The sequence below is a fragment of the Aotus nancymaae genome, unplaced genomic scaffold (genome assembly GCF_030222135.1).
Source record: "Aotus nancymaae isolate 86718 unplaced genomic scaffold, 86718_ANA_hifiasm-v0.15.2.pri h1tg000028l, whole genome shotgun sequence".
In the NCBI taxonomy this organism is placed as follows: domain Eukaryota; kingdom Metazoa; phylum Chordata; class Mammalia; order Primates; family Aotidae; genus Aotus; species Aotus nancymaae.
Genome location: NW_026988441.1, coordinates 23759307 through 23772682, shown reverse-complemented (window position 1 = coordinate 23772682; position 13376 = coordinate 23759307). Strand labels below are relative to the sequence as shown.

The 13376-nt window shown below is 40.0% G+C and overlaps 1 protein-coding gene across 2 annotated transcripts in view; it reads left to right on the top strand.

The window, feature by feature from the left end:
- Window positions 1–306: 306 nt before the first annotated feature.
- Window positions 307–13376, top strand: part of LOC110567328 (zinc finger protein 98-like) — a 32634-nt gene continuing 19564 nt past the window's right edge. For both annotated transcript variants that reach the window (XM_064381551.1, XM_021666656.2), the window contains exon 1: window positions 307–476. In XM_064381551.1, the coding sequence (XP_064237621.1) occupies window positions 315–476 (162 nt within the window). In that variant the 5' untranslated portion in view covers window positions 307–314. The remainder of the gene's footprint in view (window positions 477–13376) is intronic.

Here is a 13376-nt window from a genome sequence, read left to right as displayed (position 1 = left end):
CGATTTAAAAAATAATTTTTATTCTATTCTTTTAATGTGTGAGCGGCCATATAGTATATAATTTACAAATACACGAGACCGTATAAACAAGGCTAAAGGCAAACACCCTCTGGGGTGGGCCTGGCTCAGCTCAGGGAGGAAGCCCTGCCTGAAAAGGCTGCACCTTCGGCTGTCACTCATTCTTCAGTCAGCCAACATTTGGTCGTGTCTCCTGTCACTCAGGTCTTGGGTCTTAAACCTTATCCAATAAGCGACGCTGCCCTGAGAACCGTCCAATCAGGCACGCAGCTGGGGCGGAAAAGGCGGCTTCTGCGATGTGGCGGCGGCTTTGTGTCTTGCTGCAGCTGGAGTTTTGGGTCTCGTCTTTGCTTTCCTGTGTCCTCTGCTACTGTAGGTCCAGCCTCTGTGGCCTTGTGACGTGCTGGTACTGGAGATTCGCAGCTAAGATGCCGGGACCCCCTGGAAGCCTAGAAATGGTGTGAGTGCCGCGTCCGATCTTGGGGAAGGGTTTTGTTGGAACCGGTGGAAAGTGGCTGTGGCGCTCAGGCCTCCCCGCAGTCAGCTCCAAAATCTGTGCCCCGAGTTCTTGCCCAGCTCAGCCTCAGTCTCCTTTAGCAATAAAATGGTGGCTGTGCAGTCACTGTACCTGGAGCCCTCTCTGGGCAGGTCGGCACCCGCAGCGCCGTGTCTCTTCCATATTGTCCTTCCCAGGGACCCCGGGAGGGTCGTCAGAGGAGAATCCCGACTCGGTGTGCAGATCATGAATGAGAATCCCTTTGGTTTGGTTTATGGGATTCTCAGGTTTCTCTTTTCTCCTATTAAAAATTGATGGGAGTTATTGCAGAAATGTTTCTTATGACTGGGTGATTTCAAGTAGAATTCCAAGGCTTCCTTTATAAAATGCTACCAAGAAAAACAATAGGGAAAATCTCTCCTGCATTTTGGCTGTAGAGAATCAATACATTGCCGGCCAGGCACTGTAGCTCAAGCCAGTTGTTTTAGTGGAGCGAGCACAGAAAGTCAACACCAAGACAAAAGTATGCCAAATAGCAGGGTCTTTATTGCCGGCAGCCACGGAGGACTCACGTCTCTCCAACCGGTGGCCCCGAGCTCAGGGGGAGCAGGGTTTTTAAGCTGAAAAACCGCATCCTGGTTTTAGGACCAAGAGAGTGAGCGGATGCAGGGCAGGAAACTTTACAGAAGCTATTTCTGGCAGTTTGATAAGCAAAGGCAAGCAGCTTTATGTAGCAGGCGTCCTGGAATTTGGGGAAATTCTAAGTGGTGCCTGGTGGAGAGCTGCAAGTCAAACATTTCAATAGAAAAATTTTTCTTGTCTTTCTTTTCAATCAGCATTTTTCAGAGCAAGCTAGCTGTTTTTATTTACAGAAGCCAAGGTCAGCAGTTATCACAAGGAAAACGGGGCAGCAAGCAGTTATCACAAAGGAAATGGGGCGGCAGTTACAACTTATTTTTGGAAAAACCGGTTTTCTTGATGATTGCAGGGTGCAGGGTTTAGGGTTTAAGATGGCATTGCTTAGGTTCTAACTCTGGGTTGGCTATGGTGCACAGTAATCCTAGCACGTTGAGAGGCCAAGGCCAGTGGATCATCTGAGGTTGGGAGTTCGAGACCAGCCTAGCGAATGTGGCAAAATCCCGTCTCTACTAAAAATAGAAAATTTAACCAGGTGTGGTCGTGGGAGTCTAGAATCCAACCTATTGGGGAGACTGAGGCAGGAGAATTGTTTGAACCCAGGGGGCGGAGGTTGCATTGAGCCCGAGGTTTTGCGACTTCACTCCAGCTTGGATGAAAGCAAAACTCCTCAAAAAAAAGAAAAAGAAAATTTTTTTTACAAAAAAATGTGGTAGACAACTGGTGAGTTGTGTTGAGTCATAAAAATATAACTTTCTTTTTTGCAGAGTTAATTTGTGACAGTAAATATCTCTGTTCTGTATCCTTTTATCTTGACTTCTGAGTTTCATGCTAAATTTTATGAGATAAAACTTAGTACCTCCTAGAAATGTTTCCTTATGACTAATTGCTTACTACATGATTTTTAATGGAAAAATTTATAGTGGGACATATACTGTCTGAAAGGAATAGATACTTTTGCTTTTCTCAGTGAGGTGTAAAATGTAAGCACCTTTTAATTTTATCCCTTTAGATGAACATTGTGTTTGAGTAATGTTGTTGAATTTTTCACACAGGTAGTTTCAAAAACCAAGTTACATAACTGTGACATGGAAATCAAAGCTTGAGCCTAGTGCCTCCAAGCTAAGGCTAATATTGAACCTCCAAAAGAAGGTTATTAACAGCCCATTTGTTTTCCGAAGAGCCTTCCTTGCATATGTCCCAGCCTACTCACCCCAGTCATGGAAGACTCTTCTATAATGAGAGAGGCTACAGAGCCCTGGAAAGCTGGGGACCCACAGGCAAATGCAGTTAAGGTTAAGAAGAAAATGAACTGGTAGAATATTTGTGAAGATGAAGTTGTTATTGTTTTGAAGCAGTTTCTAGACTGCTTAAAATAAAGAAAAGTTAGATTTATGTAAAAAAACTAAATTCCAGGCTGGGCACAGTGGCTCATGCCTGTCATCTCAGCACTTTGGGAGGTGGTGGGTGAATCACGAGGTCAGGAGATCGAGACCATTCTGAACAACATTGTAAAGCCTCGTCTCTAAAAAAAATTAATTAATTAATTTAAAAATGTTTTAAATTAAATTCCAGCTGGGAGAGTCGCTCACGCTTGTCATCACAGTACTTTGGGAGACCGAGGCATGTGGATCACAAGGTCAGGAGTTCAAGGCCAGCCTGGCCAACGTAGTGAAACCCCAACTCTACCAAAAATACAAAAATTAGCTGGGTGTGGTGGTACACGCCTATAGTCCCAGCTATTCAGGAGGCTGAGGAAGGAGAGTTGCTTGGACCATGAAGGCAGAGGTTGCTGTGAGCCAAGAACACTCCATTGCACTCTAGCCTGGGTGACAGAGTGAGACTTCATCAAATAAATAAATAAATAAATTCCAAAGGAGTATTGCAACAGAAGAGAATACCTGATATGAGATCTGTAAATATTGCAAAGTTCAGGCAGACAAGGGCTTTCTTTTATCAGAAGGAACAAATAAGATTACAAAGAAGGTAGAAGGTAAATAGCAAATGGGAGGTGAAAAAATCAGATTCTACATTAATGTTTTAACCCTGAAGTCAGCATGTTTTTAGGAAGGACTTAATGTGTTGTATTTTGACTCAAATGGAGTGTGGCTGAATGTTCAGGAGGCTGTGGGCTGGAAATCAACATAACTGAAGTTTGATTAAAAAGTATTTTCTTTTGACCACTGAAGGAAAATTCAGCTGATTTTTAAAAATGAGAACAAGAAGAAAATGGGCAGAGTCTGTGTCTGGCTGTGTTATAGATAAGAAAAAGAGCACCAATTAAGTCATAGTGGAAAGCATGTTTCTTTCCATAAACTGTTTCTGGAGAACACAGAAGGATAGAGAATTTTCTTAATCACAGCTGTTTATCAGGATTATCTATGTGCTTCATCTTTCTCCATTTTTAATTTGTCCTATTCCTCTCCTCTCCTCTCCTCTCCCCTCCCTTCCCCCTCCCCTTCCTTCCCTCCCCCTCTCCCCCCTCCCCCTCCACTCTCCTCCCCTCCCTTCCTCTCCTCTTTTTCTTGAGACAGAGTTTCACTTTTGTTGCCCGGGCTGGAGTCATGGCACGTTCTTGGCTCACCACAACCTCTGTCTCCCATATTCAAGTGAATCTTTTACTTCAGCTTCCCGAGTAGCGGGGAATACTGGCATGCACCACCATGCCTGACTAATTTTTTGTATTTTTAGTAGAGACAGGGTTTCTTCATGTTAGTCAGGCTGGTCTCAAACTCCAGATCTCAGGTGCTTCACCCACCTCGGCCACCCGCTGTGCTGGGATTACAGGCACGAGCCTCCATGCCTGGCCACGTTTTCTACATTTGGCTTTTTCTGAGTTGTATTTTTTATAATAAGCTGGTAAATGTAGCTACAGTGTTTTGCTGAGTTGTGTGAGTAGCTCTATCAAATTATGAAACTTGAGAGAGGTTATGGGAGTCCACAATTTTTAAACAGTAGCTCAGAAGCATAGATAGGCCTATGGGGTTTGTGACTGGGATCTACCATTAGGACAATGTTGTGAGACTGAGCCCTGAATCAGGGTCTGTGCTGACTCTGGATGGTGTCAGAATTCAAATTCAAATGTTAGTCAGTGAATTGGTGTTGGAGAATGGCTTGGTGTTCAGCAAACTACAGATTTGGTACAAGAAAAAAGGTATCACAGAAACCTGGCCTGAAATCAAACTCTGGTTGTCTGGGAATGGAAGGCTCTGCTCTCCTGTACACACAGGCTGTCACACTGCCCATTGTCCTGTGATTCCAGGTCTCCTCCCAGGGTGAGAGGATAAAAACTTAGAGAAGAGGAACTCTGGTAGCAGACCCCCTTTTCCCACAGCTGTCACCACAGCATTCCCACTCACTCACAGGCTTACCCACTAAATATGAGCGTGTCCATGCCTTTTCCAGGACTAGATACCACCCAGAGAAACTTCACAACAGCATTTTGATTCTAGTGTTTGTTGGCAAAAACCTACAAAAGTGTCTGCACGTCTCTGGGCACATCCCCACCCCCAGACACTGAATCTGCAGCAGCAACCTGTTTTCCTCACCACCTGAGGGTTCTGGACCACATCTTCCTGATCTCATCTGCCTGCATAAACACAAAAATACATCAGAGGACACCTCCCCCTCAGCCGCTATCTGTAGCACAAACCAGTTCTTTCACTTACATTGCACTGTTTCCCACTCAACAGATTTTTATTCATTTACCTTTTATTTTTGGCTCAGGGGTACGCATGTAGGTTTTGTATGCAGCTAAAATTGTGTCGTGGGGGTTTGGTGTGCAGATTGTTTTGTCACTGAGGTAGTAAGCATAGCACAAAACAGGTGCTTTTTCTGAAGCTTTTTGTCCTCCCATTCTCCAACCTCAACTAGGCCTCAGTGTCTGTTGTTCCCATCTGTGTTCCTGTGTTCTTATTATTCAGCTTTTACTTAGAAATAACATGCATTTGGTTATCTGCTACCACATTCGTTTTCTATGAATGGTTTCCAGCTTCATCCATGTTGCTTCAAAGGACATGGTCGTGTGTGTGTGTGTTTTAATAACCACATAGTATTCTATGATATTTGTGTATCATATTTTCTTTTTATTAAGCCTTTTATTTTTATTTTATTTTATTTTTGAAGACAGGGTCTCACTTTGTTGCCCAGACTGGAATGCAGTGGCATGATCTCAGCTCATTGCAGCCTCAATTTCCCAGGCTGAAACAATCCTCTTTTACTTCATCCCCCCAAGTAGCTGGAACTACAGGCACACACCAGCAGGCCTGGCTTATTATTATTATTATTATTATTATTTGTAGAAATGGGGCTTTGCTATGTTGCCATGGCTGGTAACAAACCTTTGAGCTCAGGCAATTTACCTACCTCAGCCTCCCAAAGTGCTGAGATTAAAGGTGTGAGCCACCACGCCCAACCATACCATATTTTTCTTATCCAGTGTACAACTGCGAAGCATTTAGGTTGATTCCATGTCTTTGTGAATAGTGCTGCAGTGATGCTTATGTCTTTAGAATAAGTGATATTTTACTGGGTATATGCCCAATTATGAGGTTGCCAAGTCAAAAGGTAATTCTGTTTTTAGTTCTGTAAGGAGTCGTCACATTGCTTTTCACAATGGCAGAGCTAATTTACTCTCCCACTGGCAGTGTATAACCATTCCCATTTCTCTGTAACCTTGCCAGCATCTGCTGTCTTTTGACTTTCTAAACCTAGCCATTTCCACTGGTGTGAGATGATATTTCATTGTGTGTTTTTAAAATTTCTGTAATCATTAGTGATGAACATTTTTTATATGCTTGTTAGCCGCATGTATGTCTTCTTTTAAAAAACAACTTTTTTGTGTGTTGTCTACTTTTTATTGAGGTATTTTTTCTCTATAAACTTAACTTTCTTATAAAGTATGGGTATTGGACCTTTGTCAAAAGCATGGCTTGCGAATATTTGGTTCTGTGTGTTGTTTGTTTACTGTGTTGATGGTTTCCTTGAGTGTGAAGAAGGTTTTTAGCTTAATTAGTTTCCATTTGTCAATTGTTGTTTTTGTTGCAATTGCTTTTGGCATCTTTGTTTTAAAATTTTTACAATTTTCTATGTTTAGAATGATATTTCCTAAGTTATCTCACGGGCTTTTTTCTTTTTTAATTTGAAGTTTTTCATTTAAATTTTTAATTTATCTTGAGTTTCGCGTATGGTTTAATGAAAGCGTCCAGTTCCAATCTTCTACATAGTGCTAGCTAGTTATTCCAGCACCATTTATTAAATAGGGAATTCTTCCCAGATTCCTTTTGCTAGCTTTGTCAAAGACGAGATGGTTGTAGGTATGTGGCATTATTTCTGGGCTCTCTATTCTGTTGCATTGGTGTATGAGTTTGTTTTTGTACCAGTACCTTTTTGCTTTCTTTAATGTAGCCCTGCAGTACAGTGTGAATTTAGGTAATGTCATGACTTAAGCTTTGTTCTTTTTGCTTATGATTGCCTTGGCTATTTGGGCTCTTTTTTGTTTCCATATAAATTTATAAATTTCCTTTTTTTTTTTTTTTTTTTTTTTTTTTTTTTTTGAGATGGAGTTTCGCTCTTGTTACCCAGGCTGGAGTGCAATGGCGCGATCTCGGCTCACCGCAACCTCCGCCTCCTGGGTTCAGGCAATTCTCCTGCCTCAGCCTCCCGAGTAGCTGGGATTACAGGCACGCGCCACCATGCCCAGCTAATTTTTGTATTTTTAGTAGAGACGGGGTTTCACCTTGTTGACCAGGATGGTCTCGATCTCTTGACCTCGTGATCCACCCGCCTCGGCCTCCCAAAGTGCTGGGATTATAGGCGTGAGCCACCGCGCCCGGCCCTATAAATTTTCTTTTTTAGTTTTGTTAAAAAATATTTTCGGTAATTTGATAAAAATAGCATTAAATCTGTAATTTTATTTACAGTGTTACCATTTTAATAATATTAATCTTTTCTATCCATGAGCATAAAATATTTTTCCATTTGTTTGTTTCATCTCTGACTTTTTTTTTTTTTTTTTTCAATTTTTGTATTTTTTTAATAGAGACAGAGTTTCTCCATGTTATCCAGGCTGGTCTGGAACTCCTGGCCTCAAGTGATCCCCCTCCTTCCGCCTCCCAAAGTGCTGGGAATACAGGTGTGAGCCACAGTGTCTGGCTGTGAGCTTCTACTTCTTGTTTCTTGTTGTTATTTTTTTTAAAGACAGGGTCTCGTCTCATTTTGTTGCCCAGGCTGGAGTGCAGTGGTGCAATCTCGGCTCACTGCAACCTACACCTCCTGGGTTCAAATGATTCTCCTGCCTCAGACTCCAGAGTAGCTGCATCTCTGACTTCTTTAAGCAGTGTTTTGTCAGTCTTATCATAAAGATCTTTCCCCTCCCTGGTTAGCCATGTTCCTAGATATTTTATTCTCTTTGTAGTGATTCTGAATGAGATTTTGTTTTTGATTTGGTTTCTGCATTCATGTTTTTGATTTACACAGATGGTACTAGTTTTTGTTCATTCTGTATTTTGAAATTTTACTGAAGTTTTTTGTAAGTTTAGAAAGCTTTTCTGCCAAGATTACAGGGTTTTTCATTATGTTGTCTGCAAACAGAAATAAGTTTGGCTTCCTCTCTTTCTGTTTGCAGGTCATGTATATTTTCATCTTGGCTAATTGCTCAGGCCAGGACTTCCAATTTTATGTTGAATAGGAATGTTGAGAGAAGACATCTTTGTCTTGTGCCAATTTTCATAGAAAAATGATTCCAGTTCATGTGTATGCAGTATGTTGTCTGTGGGTTTGTGATAGATAACTTATTATTTTGAAATATGCACCTTCCGTGCCTAGTTTGTCAGGACTTTTTTTTTTGTCAAGGCTTTTTAACATAAAATTATTAAATTTTATTGAAAGCCTTTTCTGCATCTATTCACATAATTTTATGGTTTCTGTCTTTAGTTCTGTTTATGTGATGAAATGCATTTATTAATTTTTTTTTTTTTTTTTTTTTTGAGATAGAGTCTCACTCTTTTGCCAGGGTGGAGTACAATGGCATGATCTCAGCTCACTGCAATTTCTGCCTTCCAGATTCAAGTGATTTTCTTGCCTCAGCCTCCCAAGCAGCTGGATTATAGGTGCTTGCTACCATGCCTGGCTAATTTTTGTGGTTTTAGTAGAGACAGCGTTTTGCCATGTTGGCCTGACTGGTCTTTAACTCCTGACCTCAGATGATCTACCTGCCTCAGCCTCTCAAAGTGCTAGGATTATAGGCATGAGCCATCGTGCCCTACTTCATGTAGAATTAACATTGCATCCCAGAAATAAACCTTACTTGATCATAATCGTTTAGCATTTTGATGTCCTGCTCAATTTGGTTTGTCAATATGTTGTTGAGAAATTTTGCATCATTGTTCATCAAGAACATTGGTCTAAAGTTTTCTTCTTTTGTTTTCTCTGTCAAGTTTTGGTATCAGAATGGTGCTGTTTTAATTTTTTGGAATAGTTTTAGTAAAAACATTACCAACTCTTCTTTTACATGAAGTAGAAGTCAGCTGTGAATCTATCTGGTCCTGGGCTGTTTTGTTTGGTAGGTTACTTATTACTAATTTAATTTTTTAGGTTGTTGTTGATCTATTGAGGACTTTGATTTTCTTTATGTTCAGTCTTGAGAGGATATATTTGTTCAAGAATTTGTCCCTTCTAGATTTTCAAGTTTATGTGTATAGAGGTGTTCATAGTACACTTCAGCATATTTCTGTAAGGTCAGGGGCTATGTCCCTTTTGTCATTTTTAATTATGTTTATTTGGATCTTTTCCTTTTTCTTTATTACTCTTGCTAATGCTTTATCTTATTCATTTTTTTTAAGATTTTACTTCTGCAATTCTTGATCTTTTGCATAGTTTTTTATGTCAAAATCTCCATTCAGAAATAATTTTGGTTATTTCTTGTCTTCTGCTAGCCTAGGGGATGATTTGCTCTTGCTTCTCTCAGGATTTTATTTATGATATCAGCTTGTTAAACTGAGGTCTTTTTTTTTTTAAAGGTGAAGTCACTCTCAAACCCAGGCTGGAGTGCAATGGTGTGATCTCGGCTGACTGCAACTTCCACCTCCTGGGTTCAAGTTATTCTCTGGCCTCAACCTCCTGAGTGGCTGGGATTACAGGTTCCCGCCACTACATTGAGCTAATGTTTTGTATTTTTAGTAGAGACTAGGTTTCACCATATTGACCAGGGTGGTCTTGAACTTCTGACCTAAACTGAGGTCTTTCTAACTTTTCAATGTAAACATTTAATGCTGTAAATTTTTCTCCTAACATGGCCTTAGCTGTGTTACAAAAATTCTGGTATGTTGTATCTTTGTTTTCATTTTTTTCAAAGAATCTCTGGGTTCCTGCCTTAATTTTATTTTCTACCCAAAAGTTATTCAAGTGAAGCTCTTTTAATTTCCATGTAATCGTATGATTTAAGTGGGTTTTTTATATTTTATCAAGCTGTGGCCTCTGTGATTCATATAATTTTGGAATTGTTAAATTTGCTGAGAATTATTTTGCTTCTGATTGTGTGATCAATTTTAGGGTACGTGGTGATGAGAAGACTGCATACTATGTTATTTTTAGATGGAGAGTTCTGTAGAAGTCTATTAGGACTATTTAGTCAAGTGTTGAGTTTAAGTCTTAATGTTTTTGTTAATTTTCTGCCTCAATAATGTATCTAGTAGTAGCTGTGGGTGTTGTAGTCTTCCACTATTAATGTGTCAGTATCTTATTCTCTTCATATGTCTCTAAGAACTTGATTTATTTATGTGTACCCATGAATTTATTATAAAAACCTTTTTCTCTTTTGCTTTGTTACCATAAATATTCTTTCAAGGGCTGTGGGTGGAGAATCAAGTCTGTAATCACAGGAGTTTGGGAGGCTGAGGTGGGTGGATCACGAGGTCAAGAGATTGAGGCCATCCTGTCCAACATGATGAAACCCCGTCTCTACTAAAAATAGAGAAGTTAGCCAGGTGTGGTGGTATGCACCTGTAGTCCAAGCTACTAAGGGGGCTGAGGCAGGAGAATCACTTGAACCCGGCAGTTAGAGGTTGCAGTGAGCCAAAATCACGCCTCTGCACTCCAGCCTGGCGACAGAGTGAGACGCTATCTCAAAAAATAAAAATAAAAAAGCTTTCAAAAAGTTTACAGTTTAGATGTCCAAGAGTTCAAGAACATGTCCGGTGCCTGGTTGTTTTAGCATAATATATACATTTAAATTAAGAGACTTTATTCACAAGCGTGAAAATAGGGGAGGATGTTTTGTTCATCTCTTTTTAATTAAAGCATTTGGATTATATTTTGATTTTTTTCTTATATTAACATAACATCTAAATAATTGTTTTGTTCTCCTTTTGGACTCAGGAATGTTTTATTTGGGATCTGAGATTTATTGCTGTTTTTGCTTTGGCAAAGGTTTATTTAAAGGTATAATCAAATTTAGCAATACAGAAGGATAAAGACTAAAACATACAGAGTAAGTTACTTTGACAGAAATGTGATCATCCAAGGTAATCATTTGCGGGCTGAAGCACTTACAATGCAGAAGTAAAAATAGTTCAGTGTGTAAACTAAACGATGAATTCTGTAGTTTTATGTTTTTTTCTGTTTATTACTTTAGAACAATTATCATAGTTATGAGTAGTGTTTTTAGACAACCTGCATTTATATAAATTAAACAGTATATTCCACAATAGTATAAATATTTGACAACAATGTTTACTTTGAATAAACCTCTTAGTTATTTTAATGTTGTTACTCATACTTTTGAAATATAAAGTGTTTTAACTGTATTATAGTTATAATTTTTCAAAATCCTACATACATTATGACTAGTACATTAAAATTATTAATGCCTATATATTAATATTTAATATTCAAAAATTACTACCAAATTATTACAGTAGATATTAGTCTAACATGTGTATTAATTACTCCAATAGAGATAATTTTAGGTAAATATAATCTTAGTATCTTTCATTTTACTATATTGGAATGCTGCTTTTTGTTTCGTTTGCTTTTGAGATGGAGTCTCACTCTGTCACCCAGGATGGAGGGCAGTGGCATGATCTTGGCTCACTGCAACCTCCACCTCCTGGGTTCAAAGCAATTATTCTGACTCAGCCTATAGAGTATCTGAGATTACCAGTGCCCACCACCATGCCTGGCTAAATTTTGTATTTTTAGTAGATATGAAGTTTCATCATGTTGAGCAGGCTGGTCTTGAACTCCTGACCTCAGGTGATCTGCCCGCCTCAGCCTCCCAAAGTGCTGAGATTAGAGGCATGTGCCACCACACCTGGCTAATTTGCTAATATTAGTAGATGCAGTTTCTCCATGTTGGTCAGGCTGGTCTCAAACTCCTGACCTCAGATTATTTGCCTATCCCAGCCTTCCCAAGTGCTGGGATTACAGGCAAGAGCCACTGTGCCCAGCCTCTTTTTTTGAGAAGGAGTCTCTCTCTGTAGCCCATGCTGGAGTGTAGTGGCTCAACCTCTGCTCAGATCAACCTGTGCTTCCTGCATCCTAGTTCAAGAAATTCTTCTGCCTCAGCCTCCCAAGTAGCTAGGATTACAGGAATTCACCAACATGCCCAGCTAATTTTTGTATTTTTAGTAGAGACAGAGTTTTACCATGTTGGCCAGGCTGATCTTGAACTCCTCACCTCGTGATCTGCCTGCCTCAGCCTCCCAAGGTGCTAGGATTACAGACATGAGCAGTTGCACCTGGCTTACAGTTTTGTTTTGTTTTGTTTCCTTCCTTCCTTCCTCCCTTCCTTCTTTCCATTTCTTTCTTTCTCTCTCTCTTTCTCTCTTTCTCGCTTGCTCTCTTTTCTCTTTTTTCTCTCTCTTTTCTTTTTTGACAATTTCATTCTTTTTGCCCAGGCTGAAGTGCAATGGTGCAATCTTGGCTCATCACAACCTCTGCCTCTCAGATTCAAGCAATTCTCCTGCTTAAACCTCCCGGGTAGCTGGAATTACAGACATGCGTCTCTGTGCATGGCTAATTTTGTATTTTTAGTAGAGATGGGGTTTCTTCCTGTTTCTCAGGCTGGTCTCCAATTCCTGATGTCAGGTGATATGCCTACCTCAGCCTCCTAAAGTGCTGGGATTACAGGCGTGAGTCACTGTGGCTGGCCTTACAGTTATCTTTTCTAACAGTCATATTATTGTGAAGCTTTCCTGGGGCTGGAGAACATATTTCTTTTAATTATATTTTCCAAACACTTAGTTAGAAGACATGATATAAACACAAAACATTCCAACCAAGATTTACTCTAGAGGGACCTTTCCCTTTCAAACTTTTTGTCAAGTTACAGTTATACTGTAAAGTGCATGCTGTCTCCTAGATATGTAGGCAGAATTGTGTCTTTGCCTGTTTGGTATCTATAGTCCTCTACAGTGACTTCTAGAGAGGCTGGAGGAGATGACTACAAACTTTACAGGGGAGCATTCAATCATTTTACTTCTGTCATTGACTCTTGTATCAAAAAACCTGAAACTGATTGAGAGCTCATGGGTCACAGAAGCACAATTAGAGTAACGTAAGTGCATTGAGTAGACATATAGACATGAGAACCTCCACTTTCCTTTCTCCTGTTGCTAAAATGCTCAACTGTGCAGGTAGCATGTGCTGCTACTTCACGTAATTTGAACCTAAACCTGCAACCTCAAATGATAAATCTAGGTCTTGAGATTTGAGAAAATAAACTTTGATCTGAGAAATGCAAGCCTTTTTAGTTATCAAACCCAGAGAGACATTAAGAGAGCACAATTATGTTTTTCTCACCCTTTCAACTATATCTCTTGAAACTGTTCACTATGTTGTACCTGAGTGAGTCAAGGAATGCCCACACTCTGAGATTGAATTATGAGTCCTTTATTAAGCCAGTGACTGAGAGGTGGCTAACACCCAAAATTCTCTCGGCCCCAAAGAAAAAATTAGGTAGTCTTTTATATCTTAGTTTTAAAAGGGAAGGGGAACCCAGCTGAAGCAAATTTTTCACAAAAGCAGAGTAAGCAAAGGTTAAAAGATAAACTGATATACTTGAGAAATAAAACAGTGCCAGGTGGGAGGGGTAAAGCTGTCATGAAAGACTTACAACTTACAGATAATGGGGGCTCTGTGTGCCCGACTGCACCTGTGTTCCCAGGCTCTGCTGGTACCACTTAACTCTGCCTCTTATCAACCAGCGCATTCCTGGGTGCCCAGTGTC